Source organism: Chlamydotis macqueenii, chromosome 1, assembly GCF_036417535.1.
Source record: "Chlamydotis macqueenii isolate bChlMac1 chromosome 1, bChlMac1.mat, whole genome shotgun sequence".
In the NCBI taxonomy this organism is placed as follows: domain Eukaryota; kingdom Metazoa; phylum Chordata; class Aves; order Otidiformes; family Otididae; genus Chlamydotis; species Chlamydotis macqueenii.
This window is the reverse complement of record NC_141556.1, coordinates 81,885,280-81,912,985: the sequence shown is the minus strand read 5'-3', so window position 1 is coordinate 81,912,985 and position 27,706 is coordinate 81,885,280. Positions and strand designations below refer to the sequence as shown.

Genomic DNA, 27,706 nt, shown 5'->3' with positions numbered 1-27,706 from the left:
CTAAACCTCTACCACGAAAAAGAAAGGCACCTTCTGATTTTTTAAATTATTTTCATATACTCCTTTGTTATTATTTTGGATATCATTTTTGTTGTTGTTGGCACTTGTGTAAAGAAAGCTTATTTTCTTTCAGTGAAGACAGTGGGAAGAATCTCCTGGCACTTCTGTGTTAACTGAAAAATTGAGGAAAAATATCTCCACTTTCTCCATTGTTAAACATTACTTTTCCTCCTTTCTTAAATTTAATGACAGTTAAAACCCTAGCATTTTAAAGCTTAGACAGTCACATAACTCTAATGTTCTTAGTCAGGTGAGAAAAATATTTATACTTATATATACAAGAGTATATATACAGTTAATTGTGATTCTGCCAGAGCATTCAGACTGTTTTTCAACAGAAATTTAAATCATAAAATTCATAATGTAACCATGAATCTCAGATTAAAAATAATGTCTTGACAATTTTCCCGTCAGCCACCTAGCAGCACCAAGAAGAAGAGCCCAAGTATCTCACCAGCCCATGCTATGCATTTCTCCATGGGCTGGATCATGTGCGAGAGAGACACAGAAACTGCCAGGGGAATTTGTGGAAAACACTTGGAAACCCACCTCTGGCTGCCCCAGCAGAGCATCCCAGCAGCCCTCCCATGGAGCAGGCACTGGGGAAACACAGGTGAACTTGCATTGTTGGGTGCAGGATGCCACCACCCAGGAAAGGGGCAGAAAGGAAGAACAGAGAGAAAGGAGGAAGCAGAGGGAGTGCGGGGACCAACAGACCCCATGACAGCGTGGTGAGCCCCGAGTGACAAAATGTGAACCAGACACCTTCTCCATGGCATCACTGCTGCATCCCAATCCACATCCCCTTTGACTTGGTCAAACAGATGTAGCCCACATGTGCAGCCCAAGCCAAGCAGACACAGTGAACATTGACTGCCAGGAAGAGACTCATGAAAGATTACAGAGCTCCTCATGGGATTAGAATAAAGACAGGAAATATTTTCAGAATTGGGACCATAGCTAGTAGACATGTTTAAGAAGAATTTGAACAATGCCCTTAATACCATGCTTTAACTTTTGGTCTGCCTTGAAGTGCTGAGTCAGTTGGACTAGATGATTGTTGTAGGTCCCTTTCAGCTGAAATATTCTATGCTATTCTTTTCTATTCTCTATGCTATGCGATTCACTTTATTTTGAAGGGAAAAAAAAAATAAGCTTCTAGAAAGACTATTAAATACAGGCAACTCTTAGCTCTTGGTAAAGCACTAGTTTGAGTATCCATGCTGTTGCGGCTGGACAGCACTGAGCAAACCACTTTCTGATCCATTCTGCTAGTAATCTGTGTTTGAGACATACACTAGTGCCTGATTCACATTTTAACTGAAATACTATTAAATGTAAGCAGGTTGTTCCTCATCACATCAGCAGCATAGAAGTGCTACAGACTAGCCTTGGGGCAGCAGCACTTGGAAGAAATTCCAGATGTTTTAAAAGCTACATATATATGACTTATTTCTTCCACTGGATATACAGATGAAAACCAGGGACAGCTTAGCATGAAGTACAGAATAAAAATGCAAGAGAGTGGACATCACCAATTCATGCCAGCCACTCACACCAGGGGAAGCTTTTCTGTTTCGAGCAACAATTTAATTTATTCTAAATGGCATCTTGTCCAATTTCCAGTCAAGAGGTACAATTTAGAGTCAGCTGCCTTTGGTGGACATAGGCACCTGCACATCAGAATACACACTGTGGCCTCTGTTTTCCTGGCTGTGAGACAGAGACTTCAAGCCATTTCACTCTTTTCTGATGCTACTCATTTTTTTCTCTCATGCGCTTGCAAAGCCAGAATTTTTTTCCAGTTCGTTCCACAAAAGTCCTAGATGATCTTCTGTGGCCTGATTTTTAATCTGACATCTAGAAGGGTTTGCCTTAGGTCACCACACACACTGCAGTGCTATATTATCGCAAGGGTAATGTGGCACATCATGGGTCCCTGTGCTCGGGAACCCACCTAACTGCACGCACCTCAACAGGAGCCGCAGCATGGGGCTTCACTTCTGTCCTCTGATCTTAAAATAGCCTCACCTACACTGAGAGGTCTGACATATACAGACATCAAAACAGCAGTAGTTAGATGATTCACAGTTACAGCTGCATACGTGTTAGAGTCATGATTTCCAAAAAGGCATTTTGCAACCCTTCCTAGTCACAGCATTTGTCGCTACCAGCAGCCTACTGTTTATGAAAGCTCTGAGCTCCCATCCGACAAACACAAGACTGCTCACCCATTGAAAGCCAGATACAAGTACTGCTATCTGCAGCATGAGGGTCTTAGACGGCAATTTCACTTGAAATGGAGTTATACTGTAGGCCGCATATTCAACGGTACCAGACCGCTTCTATAAAAAATTAAGTGGCATCAAGACTGTTTTTTGTATTCCATGGCAATTAAAAAAGCAGATGTGCTTTCTTTTTCATAAGTAGAACTTTTTCCACATCCTTCCTTCCTCAAATGACCTACTTTCGTCACTGGTAGTAGTAAGAGAAAGTCTGAATTATTTGGAACTGATGCTTATAGTTTGACTAAAAGTTTAAATTTAAACAACTAAGAACAAAATATTTTTGTTTTTTATCCCAGGCATTTTATCTCAGAGTTTGAAAAAGATAAGCGATTATGAAACAATTTTGTAAGTGTCCCTAAGTTCACATTGAGATTTTCCAGTTGCTCTCCTGACATTGTCACTACTAATGTATTGTACACAAAGGTCTTATGCCAAACCTTTGCAAGGATGTGCCTAAATCTCTTCAAATCTTGCTTTAGAAAGGTGAATTAAAAACACAGAAAATGAAGAGGTCTGGCGTCAGGTCTTTACTTCCAGCTACACTTCCAGTTACAGAGGAAGACCTAATTTTGAGTGAAATCCCATGGTGTTTTGTGGATTCTCCACAGCCTTTCTCTCGTGGCAGAAAGCAGACAAACTTCCAGGATGCACAGATTTACTCACAGCATGAGGTCTTCCAGAACTTATCTGTTATGGATACCAAACACCAAACACTTTTCCTCCAGCAGCGGAAAAAGGCCAATGCATCAGCATGACTGATCCTATGAGTCATTTCTGCAATGGAATAAAAATCTTGACTCTCCAGCTCCAAGATCAGCCTCTCCCTCACAGCCCCGGATGCAAAAGCTAGCAGGAACCACTTACCCGTAACAGTCTCACCCGTATATCACACCATTCCAAATTATTGCTGCATTTAAAAGAACCAAAATAAGCACGTGTAAAATTTGCTTGAAAAGGTTAGGAGAGAGGAGGTAAGGCATTTAACCTGAGGTTTCACAGGTGAACTCAGGGATGGATTTTTGAGAGGTAAGAGGAAATAGGAAGTCACAGACCCTACACCACTGTCATCTGGGTCATCCTAAACTCTCAGAGGTGCAGTTGTACAGCCCTCTTCCTCACCGGATGGCCACATCCCTCCCAGCACACAGTGTACCAAAGTTACCACTTACCAAGCAAAAAAAAATTCACTGAAGATAGAAAGCAAGCAACAACCTTTTCTTTTTTTTTTTTTTTTGTGACTGACTTGTGCAGTCAGAGATGTTACTTCTCTACAAAGAAGAAAATTGTTATTATTTTTCTCCCCTAATCCCCACTTCTCAAGAAACTCTGTTAATCCCTACCTTTCATGGGAGAAAGCTTTGTACTTTATCTCTCTGCGGTTCAAATCCTTTCTGCCTGGCAGTTTAAGGGAGCTGAAAACAACATTTTAAAAGACCTGAAATTGCTTATGCAAAGAAAGCTAAAGGAATCAAGCTAGTTGACACTAGCCCTCCTGCGTATACGTAGAGGTAGAGACATCGTGAAAATGGGTTGAGGAGGCTGGGAAGCCCAGTACTTCTGCAGTGCTCACCAGTGGTTCCCACCACCCTTTAACACAGTTAGGAGAGAAATCCTCCCTCTCCTTTGCCTTGCTGTATTAATCAAAGGATGGAGGTCCTTTGGATAGCGCAGTCTGAGGGGAAAACCCTTCTCAGTGAGAAGCAAACACTTCCCTCTTCACTGTTGTCCCAAACAATACATTTAGTTTCACATTAAAATAAGAGGAAATAATTCATCTTATCTGTATATGAAAAATAAGCCTGTGTCATGTCTAGATTATTAGAAAGGTAATTTTAAGAGGCTTCTGGTAGACTCAGATTTCTTCTTATCAGCAATATCCTGAGTTTGTGCTTCTCTGTTGCAGTAGGACAAAATAACACTTTAACCATCCAGTACAATTTTAAGTGCAGATAATAAATATTTCATGCAAAATATTTTGGCCTATTATGCCATGTAAATACAAGGTTTTAAAATAATACCTCATTCTGAAGTACTTCTACAAGGGTCATTAATTTCCATTAGTGATTTCTATTATACAGAAATTCAGTTGATTACTATCTCATTCCAATAGTCAGAGAAGTTCAGTATTGTTCAGAGAGACACATCTACCAAATCATCAGACTCTTGAAGACCCAACATTAATGGCCTCTCTGGACCTTCATATAGAATGAAAAAAACCTACACGAGCACAAATTCTAACTATCGCCACTCCATAACCTTGAGAATACTAAAAATGCACAAATCGGTTTGACTTCTTCATAAATTAATTCATCTGATAAATAGGGAGAGTTTAGTTTTAAGAAAGCACAAGCTCACGGAAGTTTTGATCCAACAGGTCCATTTCTTGCCTCTGATCAAAAGGCTACCACCCATGAATTTTAATGAGAGCTGCTTTAACGCGGTATAAGCGTGAAAAACTTAATAACATGGTGCTTCGGGTTTTTTTAATGCACAGTTTTTCTTTTATCCATAACTTTAGAAAATTAATATTGCTGATATTAACTAACAGGCACGAATTCTTAATTGCAAAGTTACAAAAAAAACCCAACCCAAAAGCCACATAGAAAATCAGTCTCAGCTCAAGAGCGAGACACAGGACTTTAACTTCTTCAGTTCACAGTTACCACAAGAGTTTCAGTCACTTGCACTTATTAATTTCAGCCTTGCTGGATCTATTCTGTTGTGGCCAGTCTTCATCCCTCTGGTTCCTTTCACTGACTTACAGAACAAACCAAAATGCTTCAGGTAGAGTTCGCTTCAAGTTAAGCGCCATTCGCCCTCCTCCCTGGAGTCAAGCTCACCTACTACCAGCCCATTTAGAGACCCCAAACCAAGAGCAGCAGAAAACTTCCAACAGCACCATTTAACACGCCACTCTTCTGCTTTTGGACACTGGGACTATCTGGCCACTTTGATGCTTGGCTACAGCCAGCCACCTTTCCCAAACTGCCCTTTTCCATTTCTACCTGTGATGCAGCAGCAGCAGAGGCCTCTTGGTTCAGCTGTGCTGGTGCACACACAACTGTCTTTGAATTTTTCCCTAGCTCTTTATTTTTCTGCCTTACTTTCTAATGGAAATGCATTAATGTTTGCAACCTGCTCTGTGAAACAGCTGTCCAGTTCAGCATCTCCTCCACCACACTAGCTCTGGAACGTGCTCTATCTTATCATTTATTTTGGCAACAATAACTCCAACACGTTTTTATTTTTCAGTAAGTCTTTTCCATTCTTTCTGTTCTGTTTGGGGGGATTTTGACTCTCGATAACTGCTGAATTTCTAGTCACTCTGTATTAAAGATAAATTAAGGTAGAAGCCCTCAGTTTTCATTCCTAGGCTAACAGATACAGAAGTTGAGTGCTGAACTTCCCACTAAAATCAAAGGGAAATTCTTCACTGATATTTAACATGTTTTGCCTCAAACTGGGGTTGCTTAAGGGCATGTGCACAACAGGTTACAGTTGCAGGCTGAAACTTCACCCACTTGATCTTTCTAAACAGCATGCTTATAGCTTTCCACAGACATACCTGAAAGATTAAAACAGTTAAACTTTGCCGTAAGTTTATCTTGAACGGGAAACCCCCCCATTTAAGCTAGACCGACACATTTAAGTTAAACTAAATCTACGCAGGTGCAGGCAAAGTGTTGGTCGGCACACAGCTGCAATCCATCCAGATCTTTTCTGCACGTCACGCTGTTTTGTCACGGAATTATTTTCCCCGGATGGGGGAAAAATGCAGCGGGGCGCTGCTGGGCCCGGGATGCAGCATCCCCGCACCGAGAGCGACGGCGCCTGACGTGGAAAAATTCCCGCGGCCCCCTCCCAGCCCCGGGAGGGGTAGGGGGGCAGAGGCGGCTCCCGGGACGGGGCGGTGGCAGGTGCGGGGCGGTGGCGGGAGCCGGTCATTGGGCGGCCGGTGCGGGGCGCGGTCCGGGGGGCGGGCAGAGGGCTGGGAAAGGGGCCGGGCAGCCGCGGGGCGGGGGGAGCCCGAGAGAGTCCCAGGGAGAGTCGGATTTAAGGACTGGCGCTAGGCAGCGGTGTCCCGGTCGTGACTGTCCCTGCTGTTGCTGCCGCACGCCCGCCGCTGTCGCCATGCCGGTCAAAGGAGGCACCAAGTGCATCAAGTACCTGCTCTTCGGCTTCAACTTCATTTTTTGGGTGAGGAACCCGCGCCCGGCCACGAGGGAGGCGGCGCGGCGGGGCTTTGCCCCTTGGCTTGCTCTCCGACGGGGCCTTCCGGCAGGAAGCCCGCGGGAAGCGGGGTGGGGGAGGGCCAAAGTGCTGGGAGTGGTGCTTTGCTTGGTTTAGTTGTTTTTAATTTTGGTTTTTTGACAATTTTCTTTTTTTTTTTCCTATGCCCCCCCCCATGTCCCCTCCCCCGCCAGATGACGAGGGCTGGGCGCCGGCCCTGCTACCCCTTCACCCTCCCTCATGCTGCGGGTTTTTTTCCGGGCCGGCCGCGGTACCTGCGCCCGGGCGGGGCGGAACCCGGTGCCGGTACCTCCTCCCCCTACGGGGCCCGGAGCCGCCTCGCCTGGCCCCGCCGGGGCGGGCCTGTCCCCGGCCCCTCGCCGAGGGGGGCGGTGCCCGGTTACCTGTTGCGGCACCGAATGTGCTGCCCTGCCTGTTAACGTGTGTGGGGGCTGCTGGGTGTGACGGGAGCTCCCCCCACCCCATACAACCCTCGCCCAGAAACTCTCCGCGGGTTTGTACTTCTCGGTAGCTTTTCAGGTGCGAAGGCTGTAACGGGGCGGGGGGGTGAGCCGGTTCCTCGGAGATGGGTTCCGGCGGTTGCAGTCGAGTACGCGAACCCGCCCGGGTGGCAGCCTGCGCTGTCGCTGTGGCTTCTGCCTCCGGTCTCCTGGGCAGCGTTTGGTAGAGAAAACCTTAAAAATACTTAAGTGGAAATCGCATCTCTGGTGCAGTTTCTGGCACTGCTGTCTCCTGTTTGCTGGGCAGTGTCAGAAAGCATCGATTAACTGAGGGCTTATCGCTGCTTCTCAAGCACTCAAGGTGTTGGCATCCGAATTCGGCGTCATCTGCCTTACAAAGAAGTCCACGGGGGACGCAGTCGAGCTGCCTGTGTGCCCTGTGTATAGGTGTGCAGTGTGAGGTTCAGAAAAACAAATTTTTTTCTTGGCTGTCTGCTGTGGTGGAGTAATGCGTGTGTGACTCCTTTTCACCCTCTGACGTGGAGGAATGAAGTCAGAGCTGTGGAAAGAAACCACTTCTGGAGTCAGTTACTGTATTGCGTGCAGGGATGACTGGAAGACACAATGCTAATGGCTAAAACACGTATGATCTCCCAACATAAAAATGGGTTTCAGCAGAGTAGGAGAACGGAACTGGGCTGCAATTGAGGCAGGTTGTGCAGAGGAACTCTACAAGGGTGCTGTTGCCACCCAAGGCTTGCCAAGAGAAGAGGGGTCATATTTGGAGGGTTATAGCTGGCAAGAAGAAAAGCCTAACAACACACTGGCTGAAGCCTCTGGGTCAGTGAGGCGCTAAACCTCTTGTTGAAAAGGGAGGAAATATTTATGGTTTGCTTAGTGGTTTTATACATGTGTATTTTTCAAAAGCTACAGACTTTCTACAAACTATTTTATAGCACAAGAATGCTTGTTGTGGTGAAGTCACTGCCTCAAAGACTCTTCATGTGAGCGCTGCCACTTTGCTCTCTGGAGCCTGGGGCTGGGAATTGGGAGCATAGGATAGTTTGGGTTGGGAGGGACCTTCAAAGGTCATCTAGTCCAACCCCCCTGCAAGGGGCAGGGACGTCTTTGACTAGATCAGGTTGCTCAGAGCCCCATCCAACCTGCTTAGCTCAGGAGGCATCTGTTGCTCAGGGATGTCACGGTACTAGAGTTCAGAAGCTTTACTTGTACCTTTTGGGTGCCTAGTAAGCACAGATGCAGCCTTGACCTGTTGACAGGGTGGTGGGGAGGAAGGGGCTGTACCCTGTGCAGCTGCCCTGAGTAGGGCTGCTGCCCAAAGGAGCCACAAGGATGCAGCTCTTCAAGTGGCATTCCCAGGGATGGCTGTGCTCAGTCAAACCCAGCTAGGATATGGAAGAAGAAAGAAGAGTTAAAGGGAGATGAATGCTTCCTCCTCTCAGGATTCCTGACAAGTGGCTGAAGCACCAAGAGACAGTGTAAGAAGTTGGGGTCAGCCAGAGATTAGTGTTTGTGGACCAGCTGGAGAAGCCCATGGCTCTCAGGACTCAGTATGTGTATCTGTGTCCTACCAAAGGGGAGTTTAAAGAATGGTGTTGGTGAACCTCATGTCCTCTGTGGAGGAATGGAGTAGCAATCTCTTAGGCTATTTTAGACTGTTAGGCCTCAATGAACAGTGTAAAAACCAAAGATGCCTTGGGGCAGGAACAACCCCAATAAGAAAGAAGGCTTTAATGTTTCTTATGGCATTGGAGATGTGAAAAGTCCATTAAGTAGTGCAAGTAAATCGAGCAAAAATGTTGTGCCTGAGTGCAGTTCTGATCATAAACTTGAAGGCACAATCAGTGACTGGCTCTTGGCCTTGGGAACCACGCCAAGAGGAGGAACAAGCCTTTGCTTGCTTCTGAGGAGTTCATGGGTGTGAAGTCCTATTGCCCAACTGCTACTCAGGAACGGTGACAATGATTTAGTCAAGTTCAGTGCACCTTCTGGAGCAAAGGAAGCTACAAGGTGTTGTGAAGCTGTGGTCAAGTTTACGCAGTACCCCCTTTTTAAAGTAAGTTGCCTCAAAAGGACAGGTGAGGAATTCAAATGGTCTGCAGCAAACCTGCAGGTATTTACAGATTGCTTGTTAGGTGGCATGTATTTGCCTCTATCAGATGTGAGTAAAGGTAAGGGGAAGCAGAAAGAGTGAAACAGGTTGGTATATGAAGGTATTAAAACAAAAACTGGGAAACTCTCAAAGTTGAAGCTGTGTCCAAAGGAAGGAGATAAAGGTTCAAAAATGCTGGTGGGTCAAATACAAAAATATAATAAGGCAAGACAAAAGAAAGCTTTAGAAAGAACTTGCAAAAGCAAACCCACCTAACATATCCCTCTTCAGACACATTAGGACCAGGGAGTCACTGCAGACAGTAATCTGTGCAGATATAAGAGCCTGCTCGGAGTGATTCTGTGGGACTTTCTCGTACTGGGGGTGCTTGGGGAAGACCTTGAGGAAGTCCTCTGCCATAACCTGTGTCTGACTCTGAATCCCTGACAGGCTTGGTGTTGTTGGTGTCTTGCAATGCTGTGAGCTGCTCTGGTCTCCTCTCTACCTTAAGAGGAACATAGCAGAAACTGGTAATGTTTGGGAAAGGAAGAGGAGGGTTTCCTCTATCGGAAGATGAGTGAATGGGAATTCTTCAGCCTGGGAAACATGAGAGGTCTGTAGGATCATGACTGGCCAGGCTGTAGATAGGGCTTGACTGTATTAGTCAGTGAGCAAGAACTGAGGGATATTAAGTCTGAGAAGAGTCTTCAGATGAGGTTGTGGCTGTACACACAGTGGTGGTGCCTTCTCCCCAGCAGATACTGTGGATTATGCAGTTCAAGGGGTGCCCAGTGAATGCAGTGCTTGGCAGCCCTCAGTTAACTTCTTCAAATGTACCATCTGCATCTTAGCACAACCTGTAAGCACTCAACATATAAAGTGGAAGGTTAGTCCTGGGAAATGCTGCTGTCTGCCCTGTTCTGATACCCTTCCTGAGGAGCTGCCTTGTAGGATGCTGTGCTAGATCATGAGGGTAACTGGTTTGATGGCTTTTCTCCAGTTGGTAAGGCTAGACCAGGCATATATCTTACTGGTATGATGTCCTCCAGAACCTTTGGGACTCCAGAGCTTTGATTAAAACATGCTTATGGCCTGAATGGTGGATACAGGGACTTGCGGATGGTTGCTAGAAATGCTTGTCTTGTCTCTGAAGTCTTATATAACCATTGCACACATCTGTAACTTCTAGGGAATACTTTTTACTGTTGCACTTGAGTAGATGAGTAAGGTGATCCAGTCCCCTCTCGGAGGGGTGGCTGCATCTTGCCTTCAGTTCAAGCATTACTGTGAACACCAGGTTCCTTGCTACTGTTGAGCTTCTTTAGGTAGGGCTTTTGTAACTCCCACTTGGGTTTGCCTACAGCTCTTCTGTCTCAGGGTTACTAGTGCTGGGCCTGGCATCTATGGTCCAATCTGTAATGAAAGCTGTACCACTTCAGGTCTCTGCAAGTTTGGGATTTGATCTGGGGTCAGTGAAGGAGGTGTTGAGGCTAATACAGAGCTCATATAAAGTTTTTTCTGCCAGACTGACTCAAACTGCATTATGTGCACTTACACCAAAGTGGTCTTACTGAGGCTGGTTTTGAATAACCTTGGTATGAGCATGTACTTGGTTACCTGGAGCTGAGTAATGACTGCCTCTAGCTGAGCTCCTGTAACTCTCTGGGTTTGCTTAGGCTTGTTGGCCCCAGTGACAAAGTCGTCTCCTAGTAAAACTGTTGGCTCCTCTGAGCAGCTCCATGCATGTCGGGCATGCGCCTGGCACAGCTGCCCACACGGAGCGTGTGCCTGCGTGTTCTCCTGCTGGCTTTCTGCTGCTGAACAGAAGCAAGGGCTTGCATCGTTAAACTTAAATGCTGGGTTTTTCTCTTGTGAATTCTGTGGAATACCAAGACATCTTCTGTTAATATTTATAATTTGACGTGTTACAGGCAAATAAGTGCTCCTTTACACTATAAGGCAACTGTCTTGTCTGGGCTGTCCACTCTTCAGTGTGTTTTGTGTTTATATAAACAAATACATTTGTCTGTGTGAGTACCTGCTAAGGTAACATTAGCAAGATCAGGACTGGAGGGCCCTCTTCTTTCTGTGATTTGAAGATACCTGTGACTTTGTTTGGAACCATCATGTTGTATGCTCCGTGGCACCAGGAACAGCTGGTAGCAATTTGGTGCTATGACTTCTGCATAGAGTCTCCTGTGCTCAGGTGGAGAAGGGGACCTGCAGGATGGGCAGGAGAATATGCATGTGTGTGTTTGCATGTATATATGCACGCACATACGAAAGGAACAGAAGCTAGTTGCTTTTGCTTTCTGTAAATCAACTGGTTCAACTGCTGACTGCAGTGTATCAACCAAAATGCTGCTTAGATTCAGCTGGCTGTATTTTAACTCTAGAAAGTGCTGTGAAGTCAGGAATGGAGTTGGGAGGATATTGCCTTGAGAAACCTGTTGTGAAGCAACTTGTACTTGGAGTTCTAGCAGTCCTACCTCCTATTTACAATTCAAATTGCAAATATAGTAGACTGGCTTCTGAATAGGAACTTGTATGAAATGGGCACAAGTCTTGGCAGTGGTTCAGGAATTCTGTAACGCTGCTCCTACTGTACTGGAGCACCATTTCATTGCAATAAATTCTGTGACATTAATTTAGCCCATAACATTCTTGAAACTAGCTTGGGCAGAAAGAAAATACTTCCTTTCCAATCTACCTTTTTTTTTTTTATTTCCAAAGGAGTTTGGAAATAGCTGCAGTTCCTTGTATAACTGCTAGCACTCCTTGCATGTCTGTTAGGAAAGCTTTTTTTTTTCCAGAAGTTTGAAAACCTGTGCTGTTGTGGATAACACTAATCCTGTAATTAAGGGTTTAGAGTGATGTTGAGCCTCATCTGTACTTACTGTTTGTGGGTCTTTATTTATAGAGTACCAGCAACTAACAGGACAGAAACAGACAGTTCATTACTGCTGGTCATGTTCTCAATTTCTTTGCCTATATGCTTTGCAATGTTATAGATCTGGTCCTGGCTTCTTTAATCCACTGTCTGGCAGTGAGGGAAAAAGTTAGTTGTCTGTCTTATGCAGTGGGAGACCTGAGTTGGATTTTTAGCTAAAAAGTTTTCACCTGTTTGAGGTGAAAGGAAGATTTTTTTTCAATGTAGGCTTTTTGAGTGTATTTCTGGCACGGCCCGGGTAAAACCTACATAAGGAACAGGCATGTGCCTTCCAATTTGAGATATCCTATGTAGAGCCTGATACACCTTTTTACTTTGAGGAGAAAAAAAGTTTAGATGCAGTGCTGAGCAGACAACACTGAAAGTTGCCTTTATTTTTTATTTACCATATTTTTCACTTAGTGACTTACCTTCTGCTAGAGATAAAGCCACAAACTTGATAGAAGTTGTATGTAAGCTTGGCCTAAGTGTGTTAAAACAGCAGAACCTGTATTTTCCTGTACAAAGGCTTCTTAAGGATTTGATTCATATATCTGGGAGTTCTTTCAGTGTCACATTTTATTTCTCTATCCCTGCCTCCATACTGTGGAAATAGAGGAAGGGCTGATGGTAACCTGATGTATGTTCGAAAGGGGATGTCCCTCTCCCAAAGCTTTATCAGCCAGCTGTAAGGACTTGATAACTGTTTGGATCTTGAGCCCCTTGAGAGGTGGTTCTGTGTGTGGAAAGGTAAGATGCTGTAAGGTGTCTGCAGCAAGTGGGGTGCTTGGGTGGGGATTATCCTTTCTGGAGATGGATCAAGGTGACAATGTCAGAAGGGACTGAACAACATGGCCCTTGCAAAACAGCATTTAAACCTTAAGTAAATTTTCTGGCTTCCAAAAAGTCTCATACACTCATGTATCATGGGATATGTTAATAAAAATTGGAGTTTCTAGTTTGAAAAACTCAAGCTTTTAAGGTGTTTGTTTGGTTTTTTGTGGGTTTTTTTTTTTGCACCAGTATGATTAAATTAATGACTCTCTGTGTAAGCCTTCTGCTAGGAGACCATATCTGTGAAACCTCAAATGTGTTAAGAAAAAAAGCTGCAGTGGAAATTGCTTGATAGCACACTCTGGCACTGAATGCTCCGAGTTGATGCTGAAGTTAGCAAAGTACAGTGGGGGGAGGAAGGCCAAGTGATCTATATGGCTTCTGCCTCCAGGATAGATGGGTTGTTCCTCTTGATCCTTTCAGTTATCTCTTGTCACATGGAAGGCTAAAAGAAAGCTGAGTGTCCAAGATAAATAGTGACACCCTTAGATATGCTTAGGAGCCAAACTGTGAGGTTTGCAAGGGGTAGGCCAGAGCCATGGGAAGGGCTGACTTTGGAATTGGTGCTTGTTGGAATGTGGGGCTGGATGGGAGGAGGAGAGAAGTCCTGCATAGGAGGCTCACTAGAGAAGGTGTGGGGTTGTGTAAGAAAGGCAGACAGACAAAAAAAAAGCTCGTTTTCTGTTGCCACAGGCAGAAACATGCATGCACGAGTAGAGCCTTTGAGGCAATGGAGGTGTGTTTGCATATGATGCAAAAAGACAAGAAGCCTCTGTAGGAGGCAGGAGGAATGGCCAGAGACTTTTGTCCTTGCTTACCATATGCAGCTATAAGATAGAGATTATTCAAAGCAGAAATGAGCTGGGAGCTGGAAGATGCTAAGTAGTGGTTAGGGAAACACAAGGAAGCCTTGTTAGCTTGAGCAGGGACGTCTGTAGCATACTCATGCCAGGACATGCTGTTACTGGAGAATCGCTGCCACAAACTTTTCCAATACAGTGAGTGAATAGTACCCCTTTGACTTAAAATTTTGGTCAAATTGGTAAAACAACTGTTTCCAGAGTTCACTTTCCAATGCCTGTTACTACAGAAACATGTTTCTCCCATGTTTCGTAAGCACACAAACCTGCACTTTTCTTAGTTTTGTAGGTTTTTGCATGCACAAAAGGACTAGCTTCAGGAAAATAGTTTTGTTCTTTTTCAGTTAAATTTCTTTTTCAGCACAAGACAGATCTACTTAGAAATATCTAAGTATTACTCAACTCCTATGACAAAACAGGTCTGTTAAATTGTCAAAACCCTTGGATTAAAAACCCAACAACCATCTCCCTGGCAGACCTGCTTCCACTGAGCCCAGGCAGGGGGTGTGGGGCTGGCATCCTTTTTCTGGGAGGGAAGAAACACAGCTACCAAAATCACACCAACATGGCTGCCCATCACTGCTGGCACAGTGTTGCTGAGCAGAGAGGTGGCTGTGTCCTGGATCGGTCTGAGATGCTGCCAAGTGCAGTGGGTGCCCATGGGTCTGTGCATGCCTCTTCCTCTGAGCATGGTATTGGTGCCCTAGCCTCTCGTTGTTTTGATGAAAACTTGAAGTTTCCAATTACTTTCTTGCTTTCTGCTTTAAAACTGTCTTATTTTTAGTTCAGTGGTCGTTTGTGGGTAGGAAGAGCACAAACTCAGAACACAAGTCTGGTTTACACAAGTTTGCTTTACAAAAGGCTGCTTTTTTTTCTTGCAAGAAGGAGCTGCATTTTCTTAGTGTACCATAGAGAGAATCATAGAATCATAGAATGGTTAGGGTTGGAAGGGACCTTCAAAGGTCATCTAGTCCAACTCCCCTGCAAGAAGCAGAGACATCCCTGACTAGATCAGGTTGCTCAGAGCCTCATCCAGCCTGGCCTTGAATGTTTCCAGGGATGGAGCTTCCACCACCTCTCTGGGCAACCTGTTCCAGTGTTCTACAACTCACATTGTAAAAAAATTTTTCCTAATATCTAATCTAAATCTACCTCCCTCTATTTTAAAACCATTACCCCTCATCCTATCACAACAGGCCCTACTAAACAGCCTCTCCCCATCTTTCTTGTAGGCCCCCTTGAGGTACTGGAAGACCGCTATCAGGTCTCCCTGGAGCCTCCTCTTCTCCAGGCTGAACAGCCCCAACTCTCTCAGCCTGTCTTCATAGAAAAGGTGCTCTAGGCCTCTTATTTTCATGGCCCTCCTCTAGACCTTCTCCAGCTGGTCCGTGTCCTTCTTGTGTTGGGGGCTCCAGAACTGGACACAGTGCTCCAGGTGGGGTCTCACCAGAGCAGAGTAGAGGGACAGAATCGCCTCCCTCGACCTGCTGGCCACGCTCCTCTTGATGCAGCCCAGGATGTGGCTGACCTTCTGGACTGCAGGGGTGCATTGCCGGCTCATGTTGAGCTTCTCATCTACCATCACTCCCAAGTCCTTCTCCTCAGGGCTTCTCTATCCATTCTCTGCCCAGCCTGTATTTGTGCCTGGGATTGCCATGACCCATGTGCAGGACCTTGCACTTGGCCTGGTTGAACTTCATGAGGTTGGCATGGGCCCACTTCTCCAGCCTGTCAAGGTCCCTCTGGATGGCATCCCTCCCTTCTAGCATGTCGACAGCACCACACAGCTTTGTCATTGGCAAACTTGCTGAGGGTGCACTCTATCCCACTGAATTACCACTTTATTTAATTCTACAGCTCTTTAGTTATCTGGACAGTCACTTTTTTAGTGACATCAAGTATTGTCACTATTCTGTGATCCCGTAAGTCCCTTGCATCCCTGTGATTGTCCTAACTTTTTTCCACAGGATGACTGCTTTCCCAAGGAGAAAACATGCCACTTAATGGGTGGAGGAGGGGGGCAGTTACGTTTGTTTGTTTTTTTAAATACCCATATTAGGTATGTCAGCTCTCCCTAATGTTAACCAACCGGTTTGTTTCTCAGAGATCATTAACTGAGCCTTTTGCTTTGCTTGAACTTGCATGATTATCTACATGATTGTAGTAGAGCTTAAAGTTTCTTCATTATTTGAATAGTCTGGCCTGAAAGGTGTGCTGGGGGATCATCTCTGGGCTTTGGTTTCACACATCTTTGCTGTGCCCTGCTCCATTTGCAGTGCTGCCCTAAGCTCTCTACTCAAACACTGAGGCTTGTCAAACTGCAAACATAGGTAGGTGCAGATGGCTGGGTGTGCTCAGGCTCTTGGCTTTGCAATTCAGAGTTCCTAGGAAAAGAAGCAGGGGCTGTAGTTTTCTTCTAATGCTCCAGATCTGGATGCCTGTAAAAGCTGAAGACTCTGATGACCCAGGAAAGCAAGTCTCAGAGTATTATTAAATACTGGGTGACTTAACTGTTGGCTAGAAGCTGTGTGTGAGGTTTTTTCCATCATGATGCCCTTCTGGTTTTTGAACTTGGGCACTGAAGTGAGAGGAGCTTGCAGAGGTTTTAAGTGATGTGGTAGCAGTGAGCACAGGCAGAGCAGCAACTCTTCTCTCTGCCAATCTCCTCTCCCTTCTCCTGGGGTGCTGCTGTGGCACAATAAATTGAAATAATAATGCTATTTTGACATACCTTGTACTACCAATGTTCTTTGGCATAACTTAAAATTATTTTGTCAGCGTAGCTTTAACAAGGAAAGCCATAGGTATGTGCAGACTTTGTTCTTGCTGCGTGCTTTGTGAGTAAGCCTGCAGCTACACACCCATGACACCAACAAAGTACCTTTTGCGTAGGTCTGGAAACCTCCGATTGGGTTTGGCTCTTCATGCGTTGCGTATCGCTTCATCTTTTTCTTAGCTAAAACTCTGCAGCTCCTCTTTGAGGCAGGCTTGGGAGTTGGAAACTGGCTATACAGGGAGAGCTGGTTTTTCTGGCAGGGCTGGCCTCCTGTGTGTATTGACCCCCTGGCTTTTCTTCAGTGACACCTCAGCCCTTTAGCACTTCAGTTAGGATGCTTTCTGCTGAGAAGCTACGAAGGATATACATATCCTTAAACCCTCACTTAGCTCCATCCTCTTTGTCCTGTGTGAATCTTCAAAGCTTTTCTTAATATTTTGGAAGAGCAAGCCTAGGAGGGTAGGGAAGAGCCATGGGCAGCAAAGCAGTGCCTGCCTCTCAAGCTAAACGTTCCCATAGCAGGGAGAAGGGGCTCTCTAGCTCCGCATGGGGAGAGCATGGGGCTGGGGGAGTCTGGCTTCATGTCAAAGGAGTACACCCACGGGTGCTTTCTGTGGAAATTCCTTCCATATTCTCACTGAAGACTGGCATTAGTAAACGCTTTTCAGTTTCTTGGAGGTGAATCAAGAATGTTATTCCCTTCTAGGAGGAATGACTTTTTCTTATCAGAGATAAGGCTTTGTTTGTCCTGTTCATGCATGCTTAGCCTAACCGAAGCTCCAGACTCTGTAAACTTATTGCTCACTCTTAAGTTTAAATTTTTAATGTTTGCTGCAATGTGTGGTATTTCTATCCTCATCTCACATCTCTGGAGCTCTTTTTGATAGCTAAATAGTCTTCAAAGGAGAAAAGGAAGAGATGAAAGCTGGAGAGTGTGCTTCTCTAGTCTGTGCTGGTTTCCTTCTTTTTTTGCATGCAAGATGACCCCAGGTGTTTTTTTTTTTTTTGCTTTTAAAGCAGGGAAGAATCAGTCTGTTTGAAGCAAACTGTTAGTGTTTGCTTTTCCAGAATGCAACTCCCTCTTTCTTGCAACAGTTCTCCAATCCCTTCTGCCAAATGTTTTGTCCAGAAGCTAATTTACACCCATGACTTGCAAACACAGGCGCTGATGTTAAGAGGAACCTGGAGGCACACAGGCAGAGACAATGATATAACAAAATTAAGCATTATCTAAAATTTGATTGCATCAGTTGCATTCCTGTTAGTGTGGTAATTTACTGGACTGGGTTTGTCCTATTTTGCAAGAGCACTCTTTCTAAACTCTGTACTGCAGTACACTGAACTCTTACCAGTTTGTTTAATACACTTAACACTTTCAGCTGGCCTTACCAAATGCTTTTTCTTGATATACACTTGTCCTTCAGTGTGAAGATTTAAGATCACTAAGCCATGCAATATAACTTCCATCACCCAGAGTAAAACAATGGGTGGAAGGGCCAGTGGAAACACTGACAGCACTTTGGGAAGCCTCGGGTATTTTCAGCAAAGAACAAGAATGACGTTGTTCTCATGTGGTATTGTAGTTTAGTATGTAAACACATCTGTCAATGAGGTGCCTCATGTCAGGAACTAAGTTTGTTCTTGTTTTGGTATCCCCATCCTTTTATGCTGGTTCTTTGTCACCACCTCTTTAAATAACAGAGCTGTATGCTGTATCTACTTCTGGTGTTGTTACTAATGCAAGGGTGAATGTATTAATTGGTGGTATTTAACAAGGCTTACTTGTTTTTACAGCTTGCAGGGACAGCAGTTCTTGCAATTGGACTATGGCTTCGGTTCGATTCGCAGACCAAAAGCATCTTTGAACTGGAATCCAACAACAATACAACATTTTACACAGGTAAACTAGGAGATGTCTTGGTGATAGATCACACTTTTTCACCCTGATTTTAAGAAACCTTAGCCTTCCTTCAAGGCTAAGGACAGCCTTGGTGGGGCAGAGAGCAATTTCTCTGTGCTGGTGTGGGGGGGCAGCCTGCTCTTGTGCAGACAGCAGCTGTGTCACACAAGCTGTTGCTTGGCTCTGTGTTGTATATCACTTCATCTTCTTTCCAGCTTAGACCCTGCAGCTCCTCTTTGGGTGCTGTTGGTAAGTGTTTTGTAATACTAGGGACTCCTGGTAGACACAGAGGATGTCACTTCCTGATACTTCTAAAATTAAGAGTCACCAAAGTATCACTCTAAACTGAGTGGTCAGACGACGTGGATAGCTATTTTTTTTTTTTTTTGCCAAAGTGACCAACATAAGCTGTGCAAAACCACAACTTTATTGTCCCTTCTGTCAGAAGGAGCACCCATACTATTATCTAACTCTTACACCCTGTGTATACTAATTTACACTGAACATAATGGAAAGGGTGCACAAATATCTTGGTCTATATGAGCAACTATCACAGGCAACCTAGATCAATGTTGCTTTAGTTGGGCCAGGTGGAAGTTATTCCTTGATATATTTTGTTTTGCAAGGGGATAAAAATGCATGTCTTCAGTTTGTTATTCTAATGCTGTAGGAGTTCCTAACTGAATTTGATTTTATCCTAACTGTAAGATTTTGATCTCTGTACTCACTTTTAACAGTATCAGGGCAGAGTAACATATGCTGCTCTGGTTATTGTCACTTGTAGGTGCTTATACTCTCTTGAAACCAAGTAGCTGAGTTTGAAGACCTGACAATTGGGAGCAAGGCAAATTCAAATATGTACCTTTCTTACCTACATGTCTGTCATCTTTGATTTGGACATTCCTTATACAAACATTTTGTATCAGTGTAGCACCTGGATTTGCCGTGTCCTGTATGACATCACTTGTTAGCTATCCATGGTGTGGTCTGTCTGTCTTGTGACAAGGAAGGTGGCTCTTTTGCTGAGCTGCTTCATCTGTCACAACACCCACACTGGTGTCTAAAGGGTCAGTAAAGACTGTGTAACGTATTCTGGTAGTGCAACTCAGGTTGCAGCCTTATAGTACCAGGGTAGCCTGTGCCTACAGGGAGTACTGTTAGGAGTGATGAGCTAGGCTTGTTGGAGACTGAAGTTAGGCTTGTTGGGAATACTGAAATTCTTGTGTGACATAATGAAGAGACCACAGGGATGCAGACCACTTATCTGCAAGAAAGCTTGTATTTCACCCTTGGTGTGCTGGTGTGGCAGCAAACTGAGTTCTTGCAGCTGCCAGGAAGGTTTCCAGATGCTTTTAACTGGATGTTGGAAAGGGAACAGAAGTCTAAACTTAGCCATTGAGCTGAATATTTAACAAGTCTTATTTTGGGTAGTCTAAAAAAACTCTTCAACCTCCTAAAATATAAAAGTTTTATGATGTGATATTTAAGCTACTGGCTGAATGCAGCAAAACAGTGAAACCTACTCAATCTTTGTAGGTTAATCTGAGTTTTTAAAATAAGTTTAATAGGAATAACTGTTTTAACATATTTTTCTGGGAGTAGTTACTGTTGCAGTTTCCAAGAGGAAAATGAAAGAATCTGTCCATTTGCACCTAGTAACAAAGCAAGTTACCTTAAAAGCTTTCTATATGACTGAAAATAAACTTAAGAGGTTCTGATGGACTTTTTTCAAAATGGAAAAAGTTTAAGCTGGGGTAAAAAAAATTGATGCTGGAATTTCCTGCTGATAGGGAATGTCAGGCTTAATCTGGTACATATGCTTAATCAAGTAGATGTTTATTTTGGCAGCTAGCCTTAACTGTTTGCATCTAGAAAATATCATTTGCAAATGCTTACGTATGACTTTATTTAAAGAGTACTGACTGGGTCTCTGAAGATGAGAACTGTAGTTTTGTTTATATTGATAGAAGTGTCATCTAATTTTGCATGCTTTGTGCTGATTCTTTCTCATGTTTCACCACCTTTCCTGCCATCCTTTGGGAGTGGTTTTCCTCACTATCTCTTGCTGCTCTCACCAGCCAGCAGCTGTAATGATTCAGCTGGCAGGTCTCAAGCTTAGGAGGAGAGTATTAGATGTAAATGGAGTCTTTTAGCCCAGAAACACTTGCCCTCTATGCTCCAACCCACTTGTTACCTAAATTCTGAGCAGAATGGTTTACAGGCTAAGCCAATTGATATGGTTTGAAGAAGCATCTGCCTTTGCAAAAGCAGAAAATGGAGAGTTTCTTGTACTTAGACCGTTAAGTTAGGCAGCTGAAGTGTAGCTTTGTACCACTGTGACTGCTGGAATAATTCAGTGTTTCCTGATGGAAAATCAGGGTAGGAAAGCATTTAGACTTCTGATAGATTATTATGATGCCTTTTAATACCCATTCTCCTAGTGGTAGTATGCTTCAAGAAATCTCAGATGTTGATAAATCACTAGTTCCAGCTGTCTCTAACTGCAACACACTCTTAATCTGAAGATAAGTTGATAACTCTGGCTGTGATCCAGTTTTAAAATGTCTTACAGTTTGTCTTGGATGGCTTTTATCATTTTCTGAAACTTGTGAAAATGCTAGTAGTGGTACACTAACTGTTATAACTTGAAGCTTTTATCTATCAGTAAATTTTCCCATAAGTTTTGAGATGTATTTGCTTTGAAAACTAAGCACAGCCTTTTATTTCACTTGGAGTGCCTCAGTAAAGAAACCTAAGCCTTGACAAAAGCTACAAATGCTGTTTGTGGAGCAACTAATTTCATACCTTGCTGCTGTGGGATCTCAGCTAGCTTGTATACATGTCTGTTTTTCTCCTCCCTAGGAGTTTACATCCTAATTGGAGCTGGTGCACTTATGATGCTGGTTGGTTTCTTGGGATGCTGTGGTGCATTGCAGGAGTCTCAGTGTATGCTTGGCCTGGTATGTATTCAGAGTAGTGTTTAAATTTTTAGCAGTGCAATGAGAAAATATTACTGCGCAATTAAAGGGCAGCAGGTGCTGATTGCTTTGGCACCACCACATTTAAACTTATGGTCATCAACATGATGCTAAAATGCTAAATAATGATATATAATTTCATTTTTGGCCTTAAATCCAAATGTCCATGTTGTATTTGAATACGGGATTACTTCAGGAGTTAGTGATATATTCAGACATTGAAGCAACAAGACTGGGAGTACATGTGAATACAGAACTAAAATATTAAGAGTAATGCCTTTTATTAAACAGTTTATCCTGGGCTCTGAAGACTGTGCAATCTTTACTCTTTGAGACCAGAACTGTGGTATTTGATCCTTGAAACAACAAGCCTCTACTGTTTATAATCACAGGATGAGCTCCTCTAGTTGACAACTGCTCTGCAAGCCAATTATTGGAGAGCAACTTCATTGTTTTCAGACTGGAGGGGCCAGTGGAGCTTACTGGGTTCATGCACATCTGTATACTTGTGGAACTACTCATTGCAATAATCAGAAGACTTGGTTAATAAAATACTACTGCTATAGCTGGTGAAAGAACAATTCCCCTTTTGTGTCATGGAAGAGGTTACTTTCATATATTTCTTGCAAAATGATGCCTCTAGCCCTTTGTTGTAATTCTAAACATCTCTTTCAAGTGCCTTTAAATGGTAGTGGTGTTTTGAACCTGGCAGTCAATTAAACACAGAGATGACACTTATTCTGTTTTATGGAGTACACAACAAAGAGGTGACCATTAGCTCTCTGGGAGCTGGTGGGAAGCTAGGTATTAAGTGATGACTCCTAAAGCAATAAGCATGACAAACCAGAGAAAAGAATTGATGTCAGCTGTTGTGATGTGTCTGAGTGACCTGGGCAACTTCAAAGTCTGATTTACAGATGACTGCTTTTAATTGACACTGATCAAAAAGGAGGACTTCTGCTTGGCAAACACTGCCAGGCTTCTGCTGCTCCTGGGAAGAAGTGCTGACCCAGTGCAGTGTGTCCTCTTTCCTGGTCTTACTAGTGTTTCAGACCTCCAACTGGAAACTGGTTAAGTGACAGTTCCCACAAGGCTGAGCTCCAGGGACTGATCAAGCTTGTAGTATATATGTCCAATGCTGTTCTGTGGTGCTGTGTTCTTAATGATGTGGTCTTTCTTTTCTAGTTCTTCCTCTTCCTTTTTGTGATTTTTGCCCTTGAAATTGCTGCTGCGATCTGGGGATTTGCAAATAAAGAAAAGGTAGGCTGCTGTTAAAGGTTGACAGGGTCGGGGGGAAATGCTGGAACAGCTTGCCCAGAGCAGTTGTGGATGTCCCATCATTGGAAGTGTTCAAGGTCAGGTTGGACCAAGCTTTCAGCAACCTGGTCTAGTGGAAGATGTTTTGCCCATGGCAGGGGGCTTGGACTAGAATGGCCTTCAAAGGACCTTTCCAACCCAAACTGTTCTGTGATTCTATGACTGTGTGCCCATGGAAAGTTAGCAGTCCATTGAGAACTATACCAGTATGAGTCAAATCCTGATTATTCAGGGAATTTGGTGGAGAGAAAGAAGATGGATTCTAGCAAAATAATACAATAAATTAAACTCTAATATTAAAAAATTAGGCTGTAGCAGAGAAGCCAGAATCAACAATGCTGTTGCATGCTAGAGATGCCCTCCAGGCAGCACCTGGCTGAGCTGTGAAGTGAAGAGGGCTATCAGTGAAGCTTTACCTAGATATGAGCTGGATCAGCTATGGGTTGAATGTTTCTGTATCTAAAACATGACTGATCTGGGCTGTGCCATTGCAAGCAGTCAAGATTCTGTCTTATTTCAAAATAAGATGCTTGGTGGTCAGGGTTGCTTTTCTGCTTGTATTACACAAGGGGAATATAGCAACTTGTCAGGTACAGAAATGAATAGGGAATATTTTTGTGTAACCAATGGGCGAAGACTTGGTTCTCTCACTCCACCTAGAAGATCAGAACTTTGGAAAGGAAACTCTGAATCTTATTGGTTTAGGTGTGGCTTTTAAGGTGAGTGTGCCAGTTAAGCTCACCTGTTCCGGGTGAAAAATGCTGCCCACCCTGCTTCCACCCTCTGTTTCTATGTGTCAAAAGGATGGCTATTGGAGTTGCAGAGTTTTTAATGACTGACTTAAGTTTTCCATAATTAATATTAAGGTAAGACAGTAATACGCCACAACTGTTTGCTACCTTCTAGGTTATTGAAGAGTTAAAGGACTTCTACAGGGAAACCTATGCAAAGAGATCTCAACCAGCTGCCAGAGAGACCCTGAAAGCCTTTCAGTTAGCTGTAAGTACATTGAATGCAACTTGTCCACACTGTTCAGTGTCCTCCAGACCACTGCACAACTCGAGTACCTTATGAACTAGAAGGAACCAAAGGAGTATTAGTAACAAATTGCAGAGAAGATATTTTTGTATAGTATGACTGAATTCAGTATGCTTTTTGTCCCTTTGAACCTCTGAAATGCACAGAACTAGTTCTTGTTTTCCTAAAACTCGGAAGCAAGCTGGGAAGCTGTAGATCCATGGCATTACCTGCATGTCTGTGAGGAGTTTGCTTTTGTGTCTGTAATGAGTATGAGCTGTCACCAAAACTAATGTGTGTATGCTTAGTGAGATCCAGCTCTTCTTTTCAGAATCTTGTCTTTTAATGCAGTAAAGCCTTTTTAAAGTTAGGTTTATGGCAATCAAATCGGCAGGACTTCTAAGCAAATTTGCATAAAGTCTGTAATAAAACCTAATGTAATCTATTTCCCTTTTTACCAAATGCAGAGCAAAAATACGCATTACTTAACCTGATTCTCTTCCTGTTTTCTTTTGTAGCTTGACTGCTGTGGCCTTACAGGAGCTCTTGAGCAACAGTTCATGGACACCTGTCCGAAGAAGACCATGCTCGAGTCGCTTACTGTAGCGGTAAAGCATGACTTAATTCACCAACCACTCTGCCCAATGAGTAGATTGAGAAATGTGTTCCTGAATAAACCCTTCCAGTCCATGGGAAATTCCCATGTCACTTTTACTTAGCAACCTATCTGTATAATCTGTCTGGTTATGGAAAATCAGTGTACTGTTACTCTGGAAAGAACAAGCAGAGTCAGCTGGAAATCTGAACTTGCACAGGAAATGTGCAGTTTGTGTGTCGCTAGACTCACTGGTGTGGTGGACAGTGTTAAGGTCAAAACTTCACCTAAAAAAAAAATGCTAGAGAGCTGTGTTCTCCTGGCTGCTCCTATTCCTGAAGCACCTTCCTGGTGCTGCTTGGGAGCTGTCACCTCTGCTTTTGGTTAGGGAGAAGTAGAGCATGGAGTTGGGAGCAGGTCTGGAGTTTTAGCAAGGAGAAGGGAGGTAATGCTTTGGTGGCCTGTATAGGTGATTATGTCACTGAAGCCAATTCTGAGTTGGATTCCACTGAAATATTGCTGCAAAGCTGTCTGTGTGCCACAGATACAGGAGAGGAGTCTTGTATAGTTCCTAATTACCCTTTTCCTGTTCCTCTTAAAACTGTCTTGTGTTCTTGCTTCATGCTCCAAGAAGCCTGTATGTGTTTTCCCATAGAAAATAAGGTTCTCATGATGCAGGAATTCAATTAACGACTTGATTTTTTTTTTTTACATTACTTGTGCTCTTCCTTTTACTACAGATGATTTTGTACCTTCATATATCTGACCACATGAGATATTTCAATCTGTATTTAGACTGAATCTTTAGTCCTGTCCATGAAATCTGCTATGAGTTAGACTATATGGGAATAGCTGAGGCAGCATGTGGGTTTTGTTGTTTGCTTTTATTTGGCAAAGTATTTTAGCTTCATCTGTTGACTTAATCTTGTGAAGTGTTTATGACCTAGTCCCAACTGTAGGAAAAAAACAGCAGATAGGCTGCAAAATTAAAGACATGTAATGGTGTGGGCTGATCTGTGTGCCTCTGTAAGAAGTAGTACTGTTGTTATATTCTGATTTAACTGATTAATTCTTGCCACTATATCCCCAACTCAATCTTTCCTTCTGGACTGGATAAAGAGCATGTAAGAAAAGATGTTTTCAGCAGCTCACTGGTGATCTGTGGGAATAAGTAGGACAGGAGTTGGGTTGAGACTCTGACCAGCTACCAGGCTCTTAAAGATTTATACTTCTGTAAAAGTTCCTTGTTCTTTCTTGGCTACCTATGTGCCTTTGCTGGAAGAAGGACTGTACTTGATTTTATTTAGTTGCAATGGTAATTCATTGTCCTGGGAGCTTAGAACTGGCACCTCTATGAATCTACCCATAGCCTAGCATATATGCTTGCAGCTTAAGAAATCCTGCCATTCCCATGCACTGTGTATTCATAAGGTGTCTGGAAAATTACAATAGCAATTAGGAGTCTCAACAGTGGCTTCAAATCTATTTTGAGAAGAGCTGGCAATACAGCAACTTAAATGCTGACAGCCAGTAGCAACAAGCCAAGTCTGGTACAACTGCTGTTGGTCCTGATCAACCTTAACTGCAGGTGTTGAGAAGGGAATCCTGCTGTAGCCAAGGCACAGTGAAGGAGGTTTAGGTACTTGAAGAGTAGATTTAAACTTCTCCAACTTTTGTGTTAGAACATCCCTGGCTCTTTAAGGATGTGAACATAAAGGCCAGTTCAAAACAGCTTTCAGAAGATGAGTCTTCATCTCTAATGCAAGCAGACTTGGTCAAAGGTGTAGCATCAGTCAGCAAGCTTGAGTTCAAACAAGCAGACGCAAACCTTTTGTATGAAACACTAATGAAGTCTGTTTCTTTTCAGTCATGCCCTGCTGCCATTGATGATGTCTTCAATTCGAAATTGAATGTGATTGGAGCAGTTGGCCTTGGCATTGCTGTAATAATGGTGAGTTTCCACATTATTTAGAGGGTAACTGTATGGCCAAACGATACTTACAGCAGGAGTCTGTTGAATAGTGCATGGCATGGCAGTCTACAAGCCCGTTCTGCTAATGACAAGTGCTGGCAGGATCAGGGTGTGTGCTGTGGGGCCCTGAGGCAGTATAGAGGGTGAGGTGTCTTGGACCTCCCTGCTTCTGCTGTGGATTAGGATCTGCTTCCTTGTTTTTAGCAGTGGTGAAGTTATATTGGTAGTGTGTGTGTACATATAGGGCAAAGATGTAGTGATCATGTTGCCAACCCACTTATTAATCCTAATGTCTCTTGGGGATCCTTGCTTCTGTTTCCTTTATAATGATTAAGGACTCTAGTACTAGAGAACTTAAGTAACAGTGCTAGTAAGAAAACTTGCACTTTTTTTTACTTCTCTGGAGGAAAGTATGACATGGATTGCAATATGCTGTATGATCAAAGATCTCTTAGGAGATACAGCACTGGTTTATGGCCGATCTGTTTTGAATATTGAGGGTGAAGGGGATTCATGAAAATGGACTGAAATATGGAGGTGGAGGGGAAAGGAGGGACAGGGACATGAACTGAAGAATAAAGTGTTAATATGGCCTCTGAGTCAGGAAGACCAGCTATACTTGTCCCCATCTTGATAGAAGAATGTGCTTTGCTTCCCTGATTTCTAATACATTTACTTTCTTTACAGATTTTCGGCATGATATTCAGTATGATTCTCTGCTGTGCTATCCGCAAAAACAGAGAAATGGTCTAAAAGCTAAAAACCCAAGACTGCTGCACTATAAAAATCTGTCGTTAACTTTAGCGTTCTGAAAGCATTTCTAAAAAGTTATATATTTGTTACCTTTTTAATGCTTTATTTGGTACTGATATAGGTTTGCTTTTTGTTATAGGTTAAAATGATAAAGGTATATCTGACTCAAGACAAATATTGTACATAAAATATCTGACTTTCTTGAAACTTATGTAATTTGGATGTAATTTATGTTGAAGACAATTTGATACTTAATAAAGAGTAAGATGTATTGTATGTTTGTGGGGGAAAAACAGATTTTTACTGTACTTATTAATCATACTGTTTGATGTGTAGCATGGAGCTGAACTTGTGTAACATGTTAAGTGTTGAATCACTAGGGCTTTAATACAAAGCAGGAAAATAACTCCTATGCCATTGCTGTAATTGAAGGGAATTCCAAGGAATGGAAAAGATGACTCTCAGAGCATATTAGGGAAGGTATTGTCACTCCTCCTTTCCTTGGGGTGTGTGTGTGAACAAAAGCAGTTCTTAATTATATTCTAAAATGTTACTGCTGTAACGCTTTTAGTGTCATCTTCATACAGGGTGGCAAAGGATGACTGCTGTACTGGTTAGATGCA

At 43.4% G+C, this 27,706-nt stretch overlaps 1 protein-coding gene across 1 annotated transcript; it reads left to right on the top strand.

Annotated features, from left to right (window-relative positions):
- The first annotated feature begins 6,392 nt into the window (after positions 1-6,392).
- Positions 6,393-27,359, top strand: CD9 (CD9 molecule). Its single transcript, XM_086758333.1, has 8 exons — positions 6,393-6,545; positions 18,346-18,451; positions 21,314-21,411; positions 22,615-22,689; positions 23,653-23,745; positions 24,282-24,371; positions 26,226-26,309; positions 27,018-27,359. Exons 1-8 carry the CDS (start codon positions 6,480-6,482, stop codon positions 27,081-27,083), a joined length of 678 nt encoding a protein of 225 aa, XP_086614459.1. The 5' UTR covers positions 6,393-6,479; the 3' UTR covers positions 27,084-27,359.
- The last annotated feature ends 347 nt before the right edge of the window (positions 27,360-27,706 follow it).

What these genes read in the sequence shown, in the direction of transcription:
- CD9 (XM_086758333.1), top strand. Translation starts at nt 6,480, where the DNA reads ATGCCGGTCAAAGGAGGCACCAAGTGCATCAAGTACCTGCTCTTCGGC. An exon ending in CAATACAACATTTTACACAG is followed by an intron (nt 18,452 to 21,313) that starts GTAAACTAGGAG and finishes TCTCCTCCCTAG; the next exon opens with GAGTTTACATCCTAATTGGA. An exon ending in GATTTGCAAATAAAGAAAAG is followed by an intron (nt 22,690 to 23,652) that starts GTAGGCTGCTGT and finishes GCTACCTTCTAG; the next exon opens with GTTATTGAAGAGTTAAAGGA.